This window comes from Mustela nivalis (genome assembly GCF_964662115.1).
Source record: "Mustela nivalis genome assembly, chromosome: 7".
Classification (NCBI taxonomy): Eukaryota; Metazoa; Chordata; class Mammalia; order Carnivora; family Mustelidae; genus Mustela; species Mustela nivalis.
In genome coordinates, this window is record NC_139026.1 from 143,219,558 (window position 1) to 143,242,895 (window position 23,338).

A 23,338-nucleotide genomic window follows, 5' to 3' on the forward strand; every position below is an offset into this window, starting at 1 on the left:
GGCCATGGGATGCTACAGTATAATGGGGCCAACTATGTAAACATACTTTATTCTACTTTATCATTATTCTCTTAAAAGTAGTCTCTACGCCCAATGTGTGGCTTGAACTCATGGCCCTGAGATCAAGAGTTGTCCGTTCCACCGACTGAGCCCGCCAGGCATCTCAGACAGACTTTAAATTTTGGTAAGCTGACATTTTAATACCCATAAAATGGGAACTTGGTGTTTCTTGGTAAACCTTGTCCCATCCAGAAGTGTCGAGGCACCAAATAGCTCCAGGCTGGTCACAGTGTCTTGCTGGTCACAGGGAACACCATATAATGTTCAGTGGAGCCAGCCAATCCCAAGCCTGCTCACCTTGCCTGATCCTTTCTGGAAAGCCACAATATAAGCTCTTGGTGTCCATGGCTCTGCCCGGTTGCAACCCCAGGGCTCCCGCCGAGTGCCCCGAGTGGCCGCGGTGAGTATGAAATGACCTTTAAACTTTCCTTCTCTCCCCCCCACCTTGGCTTTCAGTCGGTGCTGCTGGGCTCCTTTGCAAAGGCAGTGTTCAGTACCTTTTCGAAGCAGACGAGATCGCGATCTCCTCGCTCCCACCCAGGATGGACAGCACAAGGCGCTTTCATTTCTGCTCCCCGGATGGCTTCTAGCTGACATCTGTCATGACTCAGTGGAGCTTCTCCCTAACGGCCGGTGAATCAGAATGTCCTTGATCTCTGGGGAGTTTGGCTCGCTCTTCCGTGCCATCTGTGTTCTTCAGCATATTTGAAAACTGTTTGTCTTTTTCTGGACAATTTCTTTTCTTTTTTCTTTTTTTAAAAAGATTTTATTTATTTATTTGACAGGCAGAGATCACAAGTAGGCAGAGAGGTAGGTAGAGAGAGAGGAGGAGGAGGAAGCAGGCTTCCTGCTGAGCAGAGAGCCCGATGAGGGGCTCGATTCCAGGACCCTGAGATTATGACCTGAGCTGAAGGCAGAGGCTTTAACCCAATGAGCCACCCAGGTGCCCCTCTGGCCAATTTCTAAGAGCTCTTTGAGGTTATATAGATAAGCTCCCTTTCATCCAGTTGATAAATATTTTCCAGATTTATCGTTTGCCTGTTAACTCTGATGAAAGTGAACTTTGCCATGCAATGTTTTGACGTTTGTATGTGCAACAAGGTTTATTTCTTCTTTCATAAGTTTCATAAGTTTATTTCCTAAGCCCATTAGGGATCAGGAGTGATATTGTATGATATTTCTTGAAAGTTGAGTGAGGGGTCAAACAGAAGACAGCTGGAATATGCAGTCCGCTCCTGCACTCCATCTGGTACAACAACCCACACCACGTAAAGCACGGAAAACTCCACTGTAGACCTGTAAGATAATGAGGATAAAAAAGGAAAAGAGCCCTTTGGCATCATGAAGATAGTCTTTCTCTTGTGCCTTAGAAAGGGACCGCAGGGGCCTCCGTGGGTCCTGTGACTCCGCTTTGAGAACCACGGCTTTGAAGTTCACAGGAAACCAGCTTTCCTTTGGTCCTGGGCCATCAGAGCTCTTCAATATTTGAAATTAGCAGGTGTGTTATAGTGAATATTAGGGATCTAAGAAAAGGAAAGAAAAGCAGTGGGAAATGCTACACAGTGCTTGATGTCAATTACTGTGAGGACAAGATCAGTTGTGTTTCTACACTTCGGTAGTGAACGAGCCAGAAGGAAATTTTTGGACACGCGCAGAATTCTGTTGGGGATGACAAAGATGTCTTGCTTAGAGTTAGTGCTGATGGTTGCAAAATGTTGTGAATCCCTTTAATGGCACTGGACCGTCAAAATGATGATCATTGCTATGCAGATTTTATCACAGTTAAGACCTAATCGATAGAAAGATAATTGTAGATATTATAAATGTCTACTAATGATATAAAGCAGAGACCCACAAAGTGGGCAGGACTCACTACCTGTGTGCGCATTGCCCACAAGCTAAAAATGACTTAGACATGTTTTCTAATGGCTGAAAAATCCAAAAGATGGATAATATTTCATGATACTTGAAAATTATGTGACTTCCAACTTTTAGTATTCAGAAGTAAAGCGTTTTGGAACCAAAAAATTAGCCTAAATGGCGAGATTTGGATGACACATTTATCTTTGGTTAGGGACCTCACTTAGTAAAATCAGTGACAAATTCAACATATTTTATCTGTGTTCGTCCTACTTTAATATTTCAACCGCCTTTTCCTAACCTTTATACTAATTTCCTCTTTTTCACTCTAATTGCGAACTCATGGCCTTTCATAGAATCAGTTTCTTCCAAATAACGATGTTAATGTTATTTTCATTTTCAAAGCGTCACAGATGATCTGACAGGCTTCCTTCCTTGGATACCTTGTTTTATCAGCCTTGTTGCTGGCGTGGTAAGCCTCGATTTCCAGTTCTCGATTGCCTCGGTTCTGGTTTCAGTTCTGTGTTGAACTTTCAGGATGCAAGATACAAATATCTGCTCTCTGAGAAGGCAGATTTACTTTCAGAGGAACAGAGCTAGCGAGTAAACTCTGGTCACTGGTATCACGCATGAGAATTAGGGGTCGGTGGAGACGCTCCTGGATCCTGTTTGCCTCCTTTAGGAGAGACAGGACCAGAAACAGTATCTTCAATAGAATTTTAGAAGTATGAGCTCGCCATGTTTCCATTTGAACGTTTCTTACAGGGTGAGGTATTGTCAACCACTAATATCTTATACTATGTTGACAGTTACTTTATTAAAGCAGTTGGCTAAAGGAAATTTAAATAATAGGGAGAAATCAGGCAAATAGAAACTGAGGTTTGAGAGCTTTGAGAATCAGTACCCATAGGAATTTCAGGCCCTGAATCAAGGCAGCAGTCCGTATCAAAGTCCAGAAAATACCCACAAGTGTTTCATAATTGAACAATCCCTGGCATGAACTATGCAACTTAAGGAGAAGGTGCAAGTTGCTGAGCTGGCTTTGGGCAAGCTCAAAGGTCTTGGAAGAATTTCTAAACTCAGCAAGCAGAGATGGAACAGTTCTAGGTGGTGGGGCCAAGGCAAGGAGTCGGAGGGTAATGACAGGCGAGGTCTGAGCAGAGGAGACCAGGAGGGGACAGGCTGAGAAAGCGTTTGGGGACTCCAAATCTGGTCAGGCTGGGCACCTGCTGGCAAGTTCACTGTGACCAATTACACAATAAAATCTACAAACCCAGGGACTTTTAAAATACATTTTAATCTGTTTCTTCAAAAATAATACATTAGCTTTTAGGGATCTTAAAAATTGGGTACTCCAGAACAGAGACCAAAATCACCATAAAATAATAACTGTCACAGTAATCATCAACATTCGGAGTTTCATACCCGTGTATACCTTGTTTCTGCAGTGAAATCTTCATTTACTACGTTCACGTCACCATCTCTGTAGCTGATCTTTTTAGGGAATACACAATTTAAACAGACTCGTGAAAGTGGTATTTCATTTTTAATGTGCATTTTCTTTCTTGCCCCACAGAAAAGTAATTTTTATTGAGGTATATCATTGGCGTATACCGCTGCGTGTTTCAGATGTGCAGCGTGTTGATTTGATATTGGGATGGATTGCACAGATGGCCACAGTGTGTGTAGTTAGCAAACATGTCGTGCCCGTCTCTGATGTATAAGCAAGGTGGACGGCAGAATAGACTTCCTGGGAGTCTAGTGCCTTTTTGAGAAGCAAGAGAAAGGAAATGCTTTAATGCACCCGATTTAGGCAGGAGAGGAGAGGAAAAGATTAACAAGTCGGAATCCAGAAATTATCCTGACAGCGTTAGTCAGCCTCTTGTACTGTGGATAGTACAATGCTAGAAAAGGAGGGTGACAGTCCAAGAGTCTGTTCAGAAATTTTTCGCTGAGGAATCACAATACTGCCACAGGGTCAAGGAGCTAGGAATTTTCATGCTCTGTTGATCAGTGTGTAAACACCGATGTGGCATTGCCTTTTGAGAAATTGACTTGGAAACATCAGATAAGGCTTAAAAATATATGTATTTAATAATTTTCCATAGCATCATAAAATCTGAATAAACATCATTATTATTTTTTTTTTCAAAATTACTGTTTAGGAGGCCTGTGCATTTTGCCTTGTTAACATATCATGAAGCAGATAATGCCTGGGTTTCAATTGCTTATTTATTTATTTAGTTTTAAAGATTTTATTTATTTGAAAGAGAGAGTAAGCACAGCCAGGGGAGGGGCAGAGGCAGAGGGAGAAGCAGACTCCCTGCTGAGCAGGGCACCCTACACAGGGCTCCATCCCAGGCCCTTGGGATCATGATCTGAGCTGAAGGCAGACGCTTAACCAACCGAGCCACCCAGGTGCCCCTCAACTGTGCTTTTAATTCATCAATTCAAACTTAGAAATGGAGGTAGGCCCAGGGTTAGAGCTTCATTAAATAGTTTAAGAACAAAATTGATCAGAGATTAATCATTCTAAGTCCATGTTAGAATAATACAAATGGATTTGGGGTCATCAAATTCAACTCAAAATGGTTGAAAGACTTAAAAGTAGACCTAGAATTTTAAGACTATGGAGGAAAACATAGGAGGAAATCTCAATGACATTGATCAGGATTTCGTAAATAAGACACTAGAAGTATAAGCAATAAGACAAAAATAAACATGTGGAACTACATCAAATCAAAAAACCTGTGTACAGCAAAGGAAACCATCAACAGAGAGAAAAGGTGTTCTTTGGAATGGAAGTATTTGGAATTTGCTAACTATATATTTGATAAGAAGTTCCTTTCCAAAATATGTAAGGAACTCCTACAATCTGTTAGTAAAGGAAACTAATAACCAATTCAAAAACAGGCAAGGTCTCGTGTAGACATTTCTCCAAAGAAGATAAGCAAATAGCTAAGGGTTACATGAAATGATGCTCCACATTGCGCATTGTCAGGGAAGTGCAGATCAAACCACAGCATCACTTCATGCCATCAGGATGGCTATTAACAAAAAACAATGGGCAATGGTTGTCGGAGAAGATGTAGAGAAATTGGAATTCTCAAGAAGTGGAGTGTCAACAGTACAGCCATTTTGGAAAGCACTTGGCAGATTCTCGGAACATTAAATCTGGGTTTGCTGTATGACTCAGTGTTCCAGGCTTACATATAGATCCAAGAGAACTGGAAATGTGTGTCCACACAAAAACATGTGCATGGATGTTTACTCAAGCATTATTCCCAATAGGCAAAAAGCAGAAAAAAACCCCAAATGTTTGTCAACTGATGAATGGATAAAAAGCATGTGGCACATCTGTACTAAGGGATGCCAGTTAGCCATTAGAAAGAATGAAGTACATTACCCAGTATGACGTGGATGGGCCTTGAAAACATTATGCTAAGTGAATGCAAGTAGTCACAAAATGCCACATAGGGTATGAGTGCATTTGCATAAAATTTCCCGAATAGGCAGATCCAAAGAGACAGAAAGAGGTCTCCAGGGGTTGAAGGGAGAGCGGAATGGGGAATTGTTTCTATGAGTATTGGGTCTTAGAAGGGGTGGTGGTAACATGTTCTAAAATGGTATATTGGTCACAACTCCGTGAATGGACTAAAAACTGCTGACTTGGGTAATTTAAAGGGATGGTTTTATGGTATGTGACTTATACCTCATTAAAGCTGTTTTAAAAGTAGCAATTTCATTATTTTCTCCCCTTGGCAGATTTCTTTTAATTAAAAACCAGAAGAGTGCAAAGAGATGAATCCAATAAAAGTTTGCTCTGTAAGGCTGAATGACGGACACCTCATGCCTATGCTGGGACTTGGCACTTCTGCTCCTAGTCAGGTAGTCAAATGACATTGGAGATGGAGAGTGGCAGACAAGGGTCCTTACCAGAATCATAATTCAGGAAATGCACTAGGGCCTCATTCTCTCCATTGGTAATAACCTAACCTTCCTTCCAGGTTAGGTTATTTACTGCATTAAGTCAGTGCTTTTATAATATTAATAGGCATAAAACACCCGAGGATCTTGTGAAAAATGCAGATTGGGGGCTGCACCCACAAAGGTTCTGAATGAGTAGATCTGGGATAGAGCTCAAAAATTTCTAACAAGCTACCCAGTGACTCTGATGCTACTTGTCCAAGGATCACAGTTGGACTGGCGCTCTATCAAGGGACATGGAAGTGTGTCATCTGTCAGCAGTCCAGGAGTGGGCAGGGTTGTTTCTGTTCCTTTCACTTGCTGTCCTGTGTAGCCATTCACAGTCCATTGGAATCGATGAGACCCAGGAGGCAGGGACTTAACAGCAAGCTTGCTTGTCATGAAGTTTCTCTGTAACGCCCAGGGTCCAAGAGCTCTCTGTCCACCAGCAGTCATAGAATACCTAGAGGAATCTCAGCCGCTGAAGGACCTGGAGAGAGACAAGATTCATGTTAGAGAGCGTGTTGGTGGTCTGGAATGGAAATATGCTCTTAGAGGCCAGGTTGTTAAGATTGTGCCGTGGGGAGAGCCAAGTAGCCCTTGGAAATTCTCTCTCTGCTTGAAACACTGAACGCCATGCATGTCTTGCATTTGAACATTGCAAATTTACAAGAGCGCATTGTCAGCAGTTCTTGGTGGAGGAGGTTATAATTATTTAGAAGAAAGTTGTAGGGTTCATTCTCCAGCACGAGAGTCACATGGGATGTCATGCTGAGGACCCAGAAAGAACGCTAGCACAGAGCGTTGCTTTTCCTCGGACTGGGCTCTTATTTAAGTCTGTGTCATTGGGAGTTACGAATGAAAAAATATCCCCAGGAGACCTTTTAAGTGAGGGAGAGGAGGATCAGAGAGAGGGGAAGTTACAGATAACTTGGAAAGCCCATCCTGGCGGTCCAGCAGAACCGTAGGCAGCTAAGAACAATAACCGAGTCGTTTCCTGGTTGTAGGAGAAAGTGTCACCTACAGACCACCATAACAACACACTTAATGACGAGGTATTTTTGCATGAAAGAATAGTTTACTTTCTTTTACATCTCTATCCTTCCTCAAAGGTTGTTTGAAGTGTTTTCCCAAGTTGCCATAGGTAAATCATTAATTTATTCTGTGTACAGTTGCACTTTCATTGAATTGAGAGATAATTTGCGTCTCAGACTCCTGAATTGCCATCAGTGTAATAATCTCTTACAGACTGAAATAACTTGGACTATAATTCTATAGATTGGCTAAACCCACAGATCATGTAAATCCAGAGGCAGGGGGGTTAAAACCAGTGACAAGTTGGGTCAGCTTATGGGCTCACGAGATCCGATGGTGAGCACCTTCTCCTAGTGTTCGTAGCTTGAAGTTAGCCGTGGTGGTAGGATTTACACCACAGAAACTAGCAAATGCCATAAGTCAGGACTTCTTCTCTTCAGAGAATCAGTTGTTAAACATTTACTGCTAAGGTTCTAAATATTTACCTCTGTCGCCTCTAGCTCTCAGCCCTTAGCAAAACAATAGGTTCTGCAGAATACCTCTGCTTGTGGAACTGGCCATTCCAGAATCCAGTAGGTCCTTGTCTTTGTGGTCTTCTAGGTCCCGAAGAGTAAGGTGGAAGAGGCCGTCCAGACAGCAATCGATGTAGGCTACCGCCATATTGACTCGGCTTATTTGTATCAAAATGAGGAAGAGATCGGGAGGGCCATCGGGAAGAAGATTGCTGATGGCACCGTGAAGAGAGAGGACATATTCTACACGACGAAGGTTCTGTGTATAGTTCCCTCGGTGTCTGTGAATAATGACGTGGAAGTTCTCTTTTCTATGATGTTGGAAAAGAGAACTACCACAAGGATGAAATTAATGTTTGTGAAAGAACTTATGTACATTGTTAACTTTTTTAGAAAAAGAATTTATTTATTTATTTGACAGAGATCACAAGTAGGCAGAGAGGCAGGCAGAGGGGTGGAGGGAAGCGGGCTCCCTGCTCAGCAGGACCCTGAGATCATGACCTGAGCCGAAGGCAGAGGCTTTAACCCACTGAGCTACCCAGGTGCCCCTGTTGTTAACTTTTTAACAAAAATTTATTTATTTTAGAGAGTGAGAGTGTTTACATGCACGTCAGCAGGGGGAGGGGCAGAGAGAGAGGGAGAGACTCTCAAGCAGACTCCCTGCTGAGCACAGAGGCTGCTCTGTCCTCAGTCTCATGACCTGAGATCTTAACCTGAGCCAAAATCAAGACTTGGACATGCACAGTGACTCTTGGAACACTACATCAAAAACTAATGATGTACTATATGGTGACTAACATAACATAATAAGGTAAGAAAAGAAAAAGAAAAAAAAAAACTTAAGACACTTAAGCAAGTGAGCCACCCAGACGTCCAGACACACACACACACATATATATATTTAAACTTGTGAGCCATTTTCTCCTAGTATTTCTCATATCCATGGATATCATATCTGAAAGAAATAGAAGAACTTACATGCTTAATTCAGACTGGAAAGGGAATCCAAGAGGCATTATTCTAGTAGTGTGCATTGAGCTGATTACTGCTAGAAATAGCTTTTTAAAAGATTTTATTCTATTTGAGAGAGAGAGAAAGAACAATTGGGGTGGGGGTCAGAGGGAGAAGCAGATTCCCCACTGAGCAGGGAGCCCAGTGTGAGACTCGATCCTGGGACTCTGGGATCATGACCTGAGCCGAAGGCAGGTGATTAACTTTGAGCCACCCAGGCGCCCTGGAACCAAATATTTAAATGTGAGGTGAAATAGTCCATGAAGAGAGGGCTGAAGTCCACACAAGTGAATCCTAGGCAGGTCTGTGAACAGGTATCTCTCCCTTTTCACTCCAGAAGATGAAGCTTCCTTTATGACCGTGTTAGACATGGTATCACCGTCTTACTCTCATCTCCTTGTCTCCTTTTGTTTCCTTGGCTTTAGCAAATTTGGTTGATTTTCCTTACACTATTACTTCCTAAAATAAGCTGACTAAAGTGCCCTCCTCCCCTCAAATCCCTATAGGGTCCATTTATCTCTGGAACACTGGATCATTTAATACAGTCAAGGTGCAATTTTCTGAATCACAGCTTCTTAATTTCTTAAATTCTTGTTTAATATGCAACTTCCCAGCTCAGTCTCCAGGGACTGCGATTTATTGTGTTGAGGTAGGACCCAGGGGTGTGTTCTGTACAGACAGACCAAGTAATTCCTTCACATTCTAGAGTCTGACACCCTCTGTGTAGGGCCATACTTGTCCATTTCTACCTCATTGTCTTCATTCTGTATGAAAAGGAAGCTGCAAGGATACAGAACGTAGAAGCTTGCCGGGATGATCTGTCACTTCCCAGTGACGGCATGTGGATCTGCGCTTGTTTATTTGCCATTTGATTATTTTTTTTTTAAAGCTGAATCAAATAGTTTTATTTGGTTTTACTCAGGCTAGAAGGGGAGGCAGTAAGCCCCAGATGCGTCAATCAACTAAGCCATATTAAAATAAAACAATTTTTTTATTGACATGGAGTTAAAAGATAGAGCATTTTTGTTATGGAAGTAGAGTTGAAATACAGTATTTATTAGCTCCAGGCATACAACAGAGTGTTTTGACAGGTCTCCATTACGCAACACTCACCACGATAAGTGTAGCCCCCATCCGTTACCATACAACACTGTTGCAGCATTGTTGACTGTATATACTCTCCATTCTTCATGATCTGCTTACCGTATGACTGCAAGTCCGTACTCCCTGGTCCCCTTCACCTGTTTCACCCGTTCCCTGCCTCCCCTCCCTTCTGGCAACTACCAACTACCATTTTCTCCTCTGTATTTATGAATCTGTTTCCATTTATTTGTTCATTCGTTTTGCTTTTCAGATTTCACATATATGTGAAATCATATAGCATTTTTCTTTTTCTATTTCACTTAGCATAATATCCTCTAGGTCCATCCATGTTGTCACAAATGGCAAGATTTCACTTTTTATGGACAATATTCCATTTTACATATATACCTATATATCCCATTTTTTTAGTCCTTTCGTCTATCAATGGACATTTGAATTGTTTCTATATCTTGGTTGTTGTAAACAATGTTGCAATAAACATAGGGATGCATGTGCCTTTTTTGAATTAGTGTTTTCATTTTCTTTGGGTAAATACCCCAAAGTGGAATTAGAGTAGTGGATCATATGGCATTTCTAGTTTTAGTTTTTGAGGAAGCTCCCTCCATACTGCTTTCCACAGCAGCTGTGCCAGTTTGCACTCCCACCAGCAGTGCAGGAGGGTCCCCTTTCTCCCAGTCCCCGCCAACACCTATTGTTTCTCATGTTGTTGATTTTAGCTGTTCTTACAGACGCAAGGCGGTATCTCATTGTGGTTTTGATTTGGGTTTCTCTGGCGTTGAGAATCTTTTCATGTGCCTGTTGGCCATCTGCATGTCTTCTTTGGAAAAATGTCCATGCGGGTCTTCTGCCATTTTTAATCAGATTATGTTTTTCTTTTGGTGTTGAGTTGTATAAGTTCTTTATGTATTTTTGATATTAACCACTTATCAGCTATGTGATTTGCAAATATCTTTTCCCATTCTGTAGGTCGCTTTTTTGGTTTTGTTGAGTGTTTCCTTTGCTGTGCAGAAGCTTTTTACTTTGGTGTAGTCTCAGTGGTTTCCTTTTGCTTTTGTTTCCCATGCCTCGGGAGACATGTCCATAAGTATGGACACATTTTAGAGACATGTGAGGAGACTTGTCCATAAGGATGGACACATTTTAGGATTGCTTGTTCTAGTTCTAGTTGCTGTTGGTATTTTGAGCCTGATTGCATTGGATCTGTACACTGCTTTAGGTAGTATGGACATTTTGACAAATATTAATTCTCCCAATCTGCAAGCATGGTATGTCTTTACATTTCTTTGTGTCATCTTTAATTTCTTTCATCAAGGTCTTATAATTTTCAGAAACCAGGTCTTTTATCTTCTGGATTAAATTTATTCCTAGGAATTTTATTCTTTTTCGTGCAATTATCAATGGGATTGCTTTTCTTAACTTCTTTTTCTACTGCATCCTTATTGTATAGAAATGCAGCAGATTTCTATATATTAATTTTGTCGCCTGCCACTTTACTGGATTCTGAATTTATCAGTTCTCATAGTTTTTTTTTTTTTTTTGGTGGAGTCTTTATATAGTATCTTGTCTGCATCGCGAATAGTGAATTTTGTACTTTATTTCTCCTAAAGACTCTTAAAAAAACCCATCTCATACCATTTCTCTTCCAACCTCTGCAGGTGTGGGGAACCTTCTTCCGGCCAGAATTGGTTCGAACCAGCCTGGACACATCTCTGAGGAAGCTTGGGTTGAGCTATGTGAATCTTTATCTCATTCATTTCCCAGTAGCTTTGAAGGTTAGCAAAAGTTATTTTACATTGATGATCAACGTAACAACTAGTAGCTGAATACAACAGAGGATATAGTTAATAAAGATGAGGAGGAAAGATGCATAATACTTTGAGATTCCCCTTCTTTTCTGCTCTAATATTCCCTTCCAGCCCCAGAGTGAAGAGAGTTCACTGGTTTCCATGGCTTTGCTTCACTCTTGTAACTGCATTGCCTGTATTTTCAAGACCCCATGTTCCTGAATCTCAGCCTCTGTCCTTTCCTGTCTGGGGAATGTCCCAGTGTGGAGACCAGTTGGCGCACAAGAGATGTAGTGAGTCTGGAACTCAGGCCTGGAGATGCGGACGAGTCACGCTCTTGTAAGGCCCCTCCAGGTGGAAAGCGGGGGTGGGAGCCTCCTGTCCCACAGGGTTGGGGGCCAAAGAGCTCCCAACTGGCATCACCCTCACTTCTCCCAAGGATGGGGCCTTGGGTGTCTCAAGTTGCCCTTGACACAAACAATATTTATTAAACCCTTAGCAGTTAAAAGCACACTTTCTAGGAAGGACACTTCCTCCGGGTACTTTCTTTCCCTCTACCCTCATCTTTCCATTTCTTTCAAGAACAAGAATAGATTGTTGCACAAGCTTCAAGGTCTGTAGGCTCTAGATGGCTTGGACGAGGCCAAAGATAGCTTTCTACAACCGCTCATTCTTTTCTGTGTCCCAGCCTGGGGAGGAATTTATCCCAAAGGACAAAGATGGAGAAGTCATTTTTGACACAGTAGATCTCTGTGCCACATGGGAGGTGAGTACAGCCCCAAAGATGCCACCTATGTCCCTGCGTGCTGGGAGACAGAGGGTGGACAAGGAACTCGGGAGATGTGTGTCTTGTCCAATTCTGCTCCCACGTAGCCCTGGATGAGTCCCTGGATGTCCCTCTGCCTTGGCTTCACGTCTCCCCCACTCAATACCTCAGCAAGTACTTTTTGAGTGCCTATGGTGTACTCAGTGCTGAGTATTTTTAAGTTCTCGGGCTGCTTCAGGGAGCAAATCAAGATGTCCGGCCGCATGGATAGGAAGGTGCTCTGGCATGGGGGAGGAATGGGAAGGGATAAGCTGGCTAAGGGGACCGAGAACACCAGGGCAGCTACGGGATGCAGATGGGCAGGGTAGGGCCTCCTGGGCCAGCCAGCAGTGGGCAAGGAACTGATCGTGTGGGTGCCTGGAGGGAGGGTGACGCACGTAGAAGGAAGGCCAAGGTCCCGTGCTGTTGTTTTTACCTGAGAAAGACTGAGAGCAAGAGAGAGAGAGGGAGCACCGAGGGAGAGAGAGAAGCAGCCTCTGCTGAGGAGGGAGCCTGATGCGGGACTCGGTACCAGCACCCCGGGGTCATGACCTGAGCCAAAGGCAGACGCTCAACTGAGCCACTCCACAGCGCCCAAGGCCCTGTGGTTTTTAAGGAGAGAGAGAACGTGTCATGTTCAAGAGCAGCAAGGGGGCCTGTGACTGGACCAGAGTGACTTCGGTAACCTTCATAGGGAATGAGGTCAAAGGGAAAAGAGGGAGCCAGTGGTCTGGGGGCAGGTATGGTCTCCTTCCTGCTTCCTGGGCTTCCTGGGCTGCACCTCCTGTTCTCCTGGGGCCCATTTTGCCGTCGCTCAGGGTTTTCCGGGTTTCTAGATGTCAGCTAAAAATCACCCTGGCCCTTTGGGCTCCGTCTTGAACGTCTTGCCTTCTTTACTTACTCTATCTTCTGACTCGTTTTTCTCCTCCTATTATTTTCTTTGTCATTCTCCCACGTGGTTAATTCCTTCCCCTTTATTGACCCTGGCACCTTTGGAGGCTTTGTCTTTCCCTGCTCTGTCTCGGGGTCTCTCCCGGCCCCAGGCCCCACGCCGGGCCCACCCCCGTTCATCACGCTTCCCCCGCGAGTTACACGGGTCGCTCCTCACACCCCTTCCTCCTCAGGCCATGGAGAAGTGTAAGGATTTAGGGCTGACCAAGTCCATCGGCGTGTCCAACTTCAGCCGCAGGCACCTGGAGAGGATCCTGAACAAGCCAGGGCTCAAGCACAAGCCGGTCTGTAACCAGGTGAGCCGGGCCCATCCGCCTCAGCTTCCTTTTCCCTCCTTCCGGCAAGGCCCCCAGCAGCCTCCCCCTCTCCTGCAGAGAACAGAGCGCATGGCAGGTTGTTGAGACAGGTCCAAGGCCACATTGCTTCATAAAAAACATCCAAGGGTCAGGTTGGAACGTAATGGACTAGGTGTTACGGCGGTTGGTCCTGGAAAATGAAAGCTAACGCGCCGCCGAGCTTTCTCCTCTCCAGTCAGCGAAGTTGGAGCGTCCCGTGAAAGGAAAGCGGGGCAGCTCTTTTGAGCTCTGTGTCATGAGGCAACCACCGAGACCCGATGGTACGAAATCAGCCCACCACAGCGTGAATACGTGAACGCCACTGAACCGTCAGTTAGAAATGGCCAAAATGGTAAACTTGTTTTTTTTTTTTTTTAAATGGTAAATTTAGGTTTGGTGTATTTTAACACAAAAACACATTTACAAGTAAAAAAAAAAAAAATTAAGAAATCCCCTTGTCAAGATAAACCTGCTTTAATAAGCCACACGAACGACTTGCTCGTCTCAGAAAATAAGGTGAGAAGTCCGATGAGCCGGGAGGTAAGCGGCCGGCCGTCTGCGCTCGGCAGGGCCCACCCTCACCATGTCTACATCATGTCCTTTAAAACCTCTCACGGGCCGGCTGACCGGGAGGGAGAGGCAGTTTATGTATTCAATACATGTGAGGCTTATTTTTGGATGAAAAATACAAATGGGAATTCTAAAAAGTTGTGTTCTGCGTTGCTGAAGAGGTTTAGCTCCACTTTGGGCATCATGGGTTTGGAGAAAGTAAAGAAACTGGTTTTGACCTGCGTAGTGGTGACAAATTAAGAAGCTGAGTGGTCGCAACCTCTGCAGTGACCCTGAGCTCTACGGGGCCAACAGAACGTGGCCAAGTGGAGGCCATTGGTTAGTGGGGAGTCTACACGGGCCCGAAGAGCTAGGGCAGAGTGTAGTTCCTTGTGACCTGTGAGGCAAAAATTCCGTCATGGACGGTGGGTGAGGTCAGGTGGACCCGGGTCCTGGTTTTGGCTTGTGGACCTGCGTACAATCCGCCCCCCTTCCTCCCTGTGCGGGGTGCTGACCGAGCCGCAAACACGTGCGGCCGTGACCCAGAGAGTTCATCTGGCCCAGCAAGCCATCTCATTCCGGATCTTTGCTCCTTCTGATCTGACCACCAGAATCAGGGGAAAAGCCACGAGAAAGGTGTGCAGTAGAAAGTGCTTCTGGCACCCTCTGGTCTGGGATCGGGCTTGTAAGAAGCGACGGGGTTGTCCTTTGCATCCGAACAATAATGAAAAAGCTGGACCAATGGAGAACCAGCTACTCTCTCAATCCATCAGAGGATTGAGGTCACAGGGCAAGCTGTGGCCCCGACAGTTGGAGAGGCAGACAGACAGATGCAGAGAATTGCGGCTTCCCAGGAACACAGCCACTGCGAGGGTCCCCGTGGGGCAGGAAAGCGTCAAACAGAGCTGCTCACTTGCTGGAGGCTCAGAGTACCAGAGCTGAAGACTCCAGGGGGCTCATCTATGGGATGGTCCCCAGACTTTCATAGCTTGTACCTCCAGAAACCCTACCAGGATTTCCCAGTGAACACTCATGCTTCTATCAGGGGGAAGGGGAAGTGGCCAGCTTGAAAAATGGCCAGAACGTTCTGTTTCTGTTCAGGCCCACCCCACAGTGGAGACTACTACCCTGCAGCCTAACCACTTGGGGTTTAACTCAAGCCCAATTGATCTGAGGATCTGATGGAAGGGAATCTAGCCAAGGCCAGCCCAAGAGTCCCCAGCTGAGCTGAGCTGGTCCTCAGCCCACCTGTCCCATGCCTGGGGCAATAGTCTTGGCCCACCTAGATCTGGACTAGAAAGCAGAGAAAAGGCGGTTAGCATTCTGGGTAAAGGTTCTGGATTTCCTGCTCTCCAGGTGCATGGAAGGAAGACAGAAAGTCAGATGGAAAGTCAGGTGACAGCACCACTGATCACCATCTACGGCACAGAAACCTCTCTACTAGCAGTGTGTGCGTGTCACGACACTGGTAACAGTTTCTGATGAATAACAACTAGCCATTTCTTTCCACGTGATGGTAAAGGGGCCAGAAGTCCCAAATCCCTCTACACCTGGGACCAGACTGAGCCTGGGGAAGGGAACAGGTGCGGGGGTGCAGAGCAGGGCCGGCATTTGGAGGCTCCTAGGATCACGCGGAGACCTTGCAGTAGGGTGTGGTGGGAAAGAGGAAAGCACTCTGGCTTGTGGAGCCAAACTGGCCTAACGAACATGGCTCCGATGTGGAGGAGGAGTGACTGCTTTCCAGGTGGGGCGACTGCGAAGAGAAGAGGTCAGTGTGAGGCTGAGGATAACTAGGAAAGGCAGAGCTGCTCCTCTGTAGACACCAGCAGTGCGTGAGACTGACCCAAGCCTGCCTTGTGCTCTCCAGTCAGAGAGACTGAGCCTGTCAGGCAACCGCTCCCCCGAAGCTTGTCTCCTCTGAGCACTGAGCATGTTTCTCAGCGCTGCTGTGCTGTCTCTGGGTGGTAATCAGGGGTCAGCCTCAGGCCGCTCCACTGGTACCGCTGTGGGTGACAATCGTGTGCACAAAATGCACTTGCCACCACGTGGTGCAGCCCTATCTGTTCCTCACCCATCTGGTGGCTGTGGTCCTGTGTTCAACCATTGTGCCTGGCGTTTTGCAGGTGGAGTGTCACCCTTACCTCAACCAGAACAAACTCCGGGAGTTCTGCAAGTCCAAGGACATCATCCTGACTGCATACGCTGCCTTAGGGACTGACTTTAGGAAGGAGTGGTAATGACCTCTGTACACTTATTCTAACCACAGACACCATAGGTACTGGAGTTATTGCTCAGTCCTCGGGGGAAGGTTGACGGTAGACAGCAGGAGTAATCCATTCTGGAAACCCTTTAACGAGCCTACGTTGTCATGACTGAATAACACTATTAGGCAATAAAATATTGCCAGTAAAATATTTTATTAGGCAATAAAATCACTGATGAGAATGTTCCCGCAATTTGAAAGCTCTGGCCTTCAAGAGTGACAAAGGGAGCCCATACCACGATTCTGGCAGTTGATAGTTGAGTATAGTTGAGTGAGAGGAGGCAACTGACAACTTCTGTAAGTCTCAGTTTATCTCTTGAAGAGCAATGTAAGAATGCACCTTTTAGCCCTCGATAAAACAGGTCATTCACTGAAACATTTTTGAAATTCTTCTAAAATAATTCTTAAAAAATGAGGGAGATTATTGGGTCCTACTTTGGACATTTTTATCTTCTTGACTTATCCAATCTTCTGCCATATTTCTCAGAAATGTTAAAAAAAAAAAAAAAAGAATACCTGAGAGTCCTTTTCTGTCTTTCTTTCTCTGGTCCTTGTCTGGATTTACCAAAAGAAGCAGAAACAGGGGTGAAGACAGCCAGAGGGTAACAAGGCAGATTTCAGAGGTGGAAGCACCCCTAGAGCAAGCGGCCACATAGCCCAGGCACACAGCTCCTCTGCCTCCCTTCCAGGGTGAACAAGAACTGTCCTGTTCTCCTGAAGGATCCGGTGCTCAACGCCATCGCCGCAAAGCATGGGCGCACTCCCGCCCAGGTGGCCCTGCGCTTCCAGCTGCAGCGGGGCCTGGCGGCCTTGGTCAAGAGCTTCAATGAGAAGAGAATTCAGGAGAACTTCCAGGTATGTGGTAGGGCGTGGGCAGCTGGGGATTGTTGGAGGCACCTCACTTCCCTGTGGTCTGGGTTATCTGTGGGGCTCCTGAGCTCTGCTTGGACAAAGCTTAGCTCCGTGTGTTCTGTATGTGTCTGAGGGCCGTACGTAACTGTTCTCTCCTCCGGCTACTCCAAAGAGGGAAGCTGGTGTTGGGAAAGGACTCCAGAGGGTCAGGTTTGGGTCCTGATCCCATTTTTTTTTTTTTTTTAAACCCCACAGTATGGCCTTGATTTCTTGAGCTGTGAAATGAAGGAGTTAGATGGGATGTGATTTGGGCTTGACCCTGTCTGGGATTCCTGTGCTCCAGCCACCCCACCCCCGCCCGGTGCCCCCGAGGGGCCTGTGGGTTCAGTGGACACACTGCCACACTCCTGCAGGGGAATGAACCCCAGGTTCATGACCATCTCATAAAACCTGCATCGATCTCTGGATAAACAGAGGGACGTCTCCAGAGGGACGGGGGCAGTCATAGATGCAGGGAAAAGGAATCCGTCCTCTCATGTTTCTGACAGGTTTTCAATTTCCAGTTGACACCAGAGGACATGGAAAGTCTGGATGGCCTAAACAAAAACATTCGCTATTTTCCAGATGAGTAAGTAGCTCGGTGAGCTGTAGACACTGGGCAGCAGGGACTCCATTGGTCTCAATCCACAGAGGGGGGCTTCATCTTTTAGGAAGTGGCTGGCAAACATTTTTCCTTCTGACCTTCCGACCCCATGTTCCCTGTTCTCTCCCGTCCTCTGTCCCCGCCCCACTTGCATTCCAGGGGCTGGTGTTCCCTGCAGATACCTTTGACTTCTGTCCTTCTCTCTGCTATTCAGTGGCCTTTAGGAAACCTGGGGAAATCCCATAGTCTGCCTCCACCACCAACTTTTCCCTTCCCTTGGGATGATTCCAAGATGCATTCAAACATGCTCCCATCTTTAAAACCAAAACCAAAAATCTTCTCTTGAGCAGAGAAGACTCCAACTTCACTCTGGAGTCGCTCACCATTTCTCCTTTCACAGGGAAACTTCTGGAAGAAGTCTATACTTGCTGCCTCCAGGCTTTCCCTCCACGCTTTCCCTTCTCTGAAACTACACAAAGCAGGCGCCTGCTCTCCACTTCACCAAAACTCTTTCCTCATGGTCCACCATGACCTTTTCTCCTCATTCATCTTGTCTTAGCTGCTGGATCGCTCTCTCCTCCTAGAAACGTGCTCCTGGCTTTCCTTCCCCAGATCCTGTCTGTGTTCCCTTGGTCTCCCTAGCTGGTCCTTCTCATGTTCTTTGCAGGCTCCTCTCCATCCACTTGACCTCTTAACTTTGGAGAGACTCAGTCCTTGGACTTCTTCTCTTTCCTATCTGCACTGACCTCATCAGCGATTTCATCCAGTTTCATGCTTTAAACACCATCTAAATAAATACACACTCCCCAAATTAGATCCAGCCCAGACCTATGAGGATTGGTATATCTGTTTACTCAGCAGCACCTGGGTGTGGAATATGAACCTCAAACCCACCATGTCTACAATTGAGCTCCTATGGGATGTGCAGACACCCCCCGCTGCACACCCACACGCACACACACAGCCCAAAGTCTTCCTGCTCAGGTAGCCATCTGCCGTCTGCTCCGTCTCCCAGAGCTGGCACTTCCTGTCCACACCTGGAGGCCAGAGTGGACAGGCACTCCTCTTTCTTGACATCTGGTAGTCTGCCTTCTCACTCAGAGTGAAAACCAAGTTCCTTACGACACCTGCAGGGGCCTCGCTGTCCGCCTCCATGTCCTTCTGCTCTCGGCCTGCTGACACCAGTGCAGCCCCAAGGCCTGGCTGTTCTGCACAGACACCAGGCCCATCCCAGGGCCTTTGCACTGACTGTCCTCTCTGCCTAGAACGCTCTCCCTCCCCATGGCTGGATGCCCACTCTTTCACCTCCTTCATGTCCTCCCCCAGGGGTCACCTCCGTGGTGCTTTCTCTCTCACCTTACCTAGGAACGCAACTCTGCCCAGCAACGCCTTTGTCTCTACTCAACTTCGTTTTCCCTTTGGCATACATTCCTAATTAGCACCCCATGCCGTTTATTGATTTATGTTGTTGATTTCCTATTGACCTCCTTCGAAGTGTTAGATTCCTAGGGCAGGATTTAAATACCTACCGTCTCCCCCAGTCATTAATAAAAGCTTGTTGAATGAATAATACCATCATATGATAGAGAGGGAAGGGCAGATAGTGGAGACACGGGCAGTATTCCTTGGCAATTAACACTGGTCATTTTAATTAGTAATCAATTGTTTAGTGATTTAGCACTTCTTATCTCAAAATTATTACTATATATGGGGGGGGTCTACCTCCCTTGCTAAAATAAAAACCCCCGATGAAGTATCTTATATCATAACCACTGTATCCACCCCAAGTACTTTCTCACCAAGACGTAGATCAATTACTTCCAAGTGCTTGCAAGAAACTGAACCACAGTGACAGTCTCGTCACTCTCCTCGTCATTGCCTTGAAATATTTGTTAACTTGATGGATTAAACTAGGTTGTCATGGTTTTAAAAGAGCCAGAATTCATTTCTGCCCTCTTCGGAGTTTAAAATGGCAACGCAAAGAGCTTATCTCCTTAGGTTGTAGACTACTACAATACCTGCAAAAAGGCGACATTTCGGTTTGTTTTTGTACCTGTGATCATGAGTAGGTAAGTATATTCTCTACGTTGTATCCCTAACAGTGTCAGGCAGTGGGACCTGATTATTGTAAAACCGGGTGCCTTTGTACCTATCCAAAAAGAAGGTTCCATTAATATTCATACTTAAACCAGTTTAAAAGAAACCTCCCTTTACCCAGGCCAGAAACAAACTTGACTAAGTCTCTCCCTTTACATTCTAGATTTGTTAGTCATCCAGATTATCCATTCTATGATGAGAATTGACAGCGGTGTCTGGTTGCCCTGGAGTTCTTGGACTCTGGTTGATGATGGGCAAACAGCTCACGGATGAGACGGTATCTGGTTTATCCCACATTGTTCAGCCTGATAGGCTGAATGTGGCTTTAGTCCCTGGATCTGGAAATAAAAGTCGCTAAACCCTGTCTTTACTCCCCCCCCCAAAGTCAATGAAAATACATATCAAACAACCTGACCTTTACTACCTTAGCTTTTTAGTATATTTTGCTTTTTTCTGTGTCACTGAGGTTGAAATGTTAATCCTTTGATCATAGTCCCCTCCCCAAAAAAAGCTAACCATTTAGTATACTTTCAAGCTTTTTACTTGTCCATAAGAATCTTTTTCTTCTTTTGTTCTGTGAGTTTACCACACTACACAAATTTAGCAGACCTTTTAAAAGAATCTAAAACTTAATTAAAACACAATATAAAGGGCACCTGGGTGGCTCAGTGGGTTAAGCCTCTACCTTCAGCTCAGGTCATGATCCCAGGGTCCTGGGAGGCCCACATTGGACTCTCTGCTCAGCGGGGAGCCTTCTTCCCCCTCTCTCTCTGCCTGCCTCTCTGCCTACTTGTGTTCTCTCTGTCAAATAAATAAATAAAATTTAAAAAAATTTAAAAAATAAAACACAATACCAAAAGGCCATATTTCAATTAAAAATCACTCATAATACCAAGGACAAGATTATCAAACCCAGTGAAAAAGGACAAGCAACAGATGCCCTACACCAAGAAGACCAAGATATGAAAATTATCAGAAAAATTTTAAAGCAGCCATCATGAAAATGTTTCAACAAGCAATGGCAAATAACTGGGAACAAATGAAAAGATAGAAAATTTCAATAAAGAAATAGAAGACACAAAATGGAAATTTTAGAACTGAAAAAAACAATAAATGAAATAAGAATCTTGGGGCGCCTGGGTGGCTCAGTGGGTTAAGCTGCTGCCTTCGGCTCAGGTCATGATCTCGGGGTCCTGGGATCGAGTCCCGCATCGGGCTCTCTGCTCGGCAGGGAGCCTGCTTCCCTCTCTCTCTCTGCCTGCCTCTCCATCTACTTGTGATTTTTCTCTGTCAAATAAATAAATAAAATCTTTAAAAAAAAAAAAAGAAATAAGAATCTCAAAGGATAGACTCGACAAAAAATTCTAACATTCGTGTCGTCATGGCGGGGGGAATGCAGAGATGTTGGTCACAGGCACAACTTCTGTTATAAGTTCCACGGACCTAACATTCAGTAGGGTAGTTAGAGTTAATAATAGTATATTGTAAAATTGGTATTTGCTTAAAGATTAGATCTTAAGTGTTCTCTTTCACACGCACACACAAATTGTTAACCATCTGGGGTGATGGGTGTATTAATTAACCTGATTGTGGGAATCATTTCATAATGAACATGTTTGCCAAATCATTGTGTTGGTACACTTTAAATACATAGAGTTTATCTATCAACTGCGTCTCAGTCAAGCTGCGGAAAAAGGAGGGAGTAAGAACACAAGAGAGAGGGGGGTATGGTCTGTGTCTAGATTGTGGTGAAGTATTCCTGAACACACACGTGAAAAAAAAAAATCACAGACACAAATCAGCATAAATCTGGGAAAATCTGAATAAGATCAGTGGATTGCATCAATGTCAAAACCCTGGTTTTTGTGATTCTGTGCTATTGTTTTTCAGGATGGTACCATGAGGGGATACTAAGTAAAGATTACATGGGATATTCTGTATTATTTCTTACACCCTACTGTGTATCTATAATTATCTCAAAATTAAAAAGTGCTTGATAAAATAAGAAACCAGAAAATTGGTTCCAGCTCCATATGTTCCCACTCTCTCTTTTTTTTTTTTAAATTTCTTTTCAGTGTAACAGTATTCATTGTTTTTGCACCACACCCAGTGCTCCATGCAATACGTGCCCTCCGTAGCACCCACCACTTGGCTCCCCAATCTCCCACGCCCCCCCACCCTTTCAAAACCCTCAGGTTGATATCTCAATGTGGTTTTAATTTGAATCTCCCTGAGGGCTAGTGATGATGCACATTTTTTCATGTGTCTTATAGCCATTTGTATGTCTTCATTGGAGAAGTGTCTGTTCATATCTTCTGCCCATTTTTTGATATGATTGTCTGTTTTGTGCTTTGTAATAAAGCTTGAAATCAGGTAACATGATGCCCCCAGTTTTATTTTTGTTTTTCAACATTTCCTTAGCAATTTGGGGTCTCTTCTGATTCCATACAAATTTTTGGATTATTTGCTCCAGCTCTTTGAAGAATACCGGTGGAATTTTGATCGGAATGGCATTAAAAGTATAAATTGCTCTAGGCAGTATAGACATTTTAACAATGTTTATTCTTCCGATCCAAGAGCATGGAATGGTCTTCCATCTTTTTGTGATATCACCTTACACCAGTTAGAATGGCCAAAATTAACAAGACAGGAAACAACTGTGTTGGAGGGGATGTGGAGAAAGGGGAACCCTCTTACACTGTTGGTGGGAATGCAAGTTGGTGCAGCCTCTTTGGAGAACAGTGTGGAGATTCCTCAAGAAATTAAAAATAGAGCTTCACTATGACCCTGCCATTGCACTGCTGGGTATTTACCCCAAAAATACAGATGTAGTGGAAAGAAGGGCCATCTGTACCCCAATGTTTATAGCAGCAATGGCCACAGTCGCCAAACTGTGCAAAGATCCAAGATGCCCTTCAACGGACGAATGGATAAGGAAGATGTGGTCCATATACACTATGGAGTATGATGCCTCCATCAGAAAGGACGAATACCCAACTTTTGTAGCAACATGGACGGGACTGGAAGAGATTACGCTGAGTGAAATAAGTCAAGCAGAGAGAGTCAATTATCATATGGTTTCACTTATTTGTGGAGCATAACAAATAGCATGGAGGACATGGGGAGATGGAGAGGAGAAGGGAGTTGAGGGAAATTGGAAGGGGAGGTGAATCATGAGAGACTATGGACTCTGAAAAACAATCTGAGGGGTTTGTAGTGGCTGGGGGTGGGTGGGAGGTTGGGGTACCAGGTGGTGGGTATTATAGAGGGCACAGATTGCATGGAGCACTGGGTGTGGTGAAAAAATAATGAATACTGTTATGCTGAAAAAAAAAAAAACCCTCAGGTTATTTTTCAGAGTCTATAGTCTCTCATGGTTCACCTCCCTTCCATTTCCCCCAACTCTCTTCTCCTCTCTAACTCCCCATGTCCTCCATGCTATTTGTTATACTCCACAAATAAGTGAAACCATATGATAATTGGCTCTCTCTGCTTGACTTATTTCACTCAG

The 23,338-nt window shown here is 44.8% G+C and overlaps 1 protein-coding gene across 6 annotated transcripts; it reads left to right on the forward strand.

Annotated features, from left to right (window-relative positions):
- Positions 1 to 380: 380 nt before the first annotated feature.
- LOC309868606 (prostaglandin F synthase 1-like) lies at positions 381 to 21,005 on the forward strand. 6 transcript variants are annotated; one of them, XM_082738661.1, is made up of 12 exons: positions 492 to 693; positions 1,431 to 1,558; positions 2,326 to 2,392; positions 5,686 to 5,808; positions 7,522 to 7,689; positions 11,204 to 11,320; positions 12,021 to 12,098; positions 13,262 to 13,384; positions 16,096 to 16,205; positions 16,925 to 17,090; positions 17,636 to 17,715; positions 19,991 to 21,005. In XM_082738661.1, the coding sequence occupies exons 4-12, from the start codon at positions 5,722 to 5,724 to the stop codon at positions 20,031 to 20,033; spliced, it is 972 nt and encodes a 323-aa protein (XP_082594787.1). In that variant the 5' UTR covers positions 492 to 693; positions 1,431 to 1,558; positions 2,326 to 2,392; positions 5,686 to 5,721; the 3' UTR covers positions 20,034 to 21,005. The 6 variants fall into 6 exon arrangements, with proteins under 6 accessions (XP_082594788.1, XP_082594790.1, XP_082594787.1 ...); XM_082738662.1 differs by lacking the exons at positions 492 to 693; positions 1,431 to 1,558 and adding an exon at positions 381 to 460; XM_082738660.1 differs by lacking the exon at positions 1,431 to 1,558.
- The last annotated feature ends 2,333 nt before the right edge of the window (positions 21,006 to 23,338 follow it).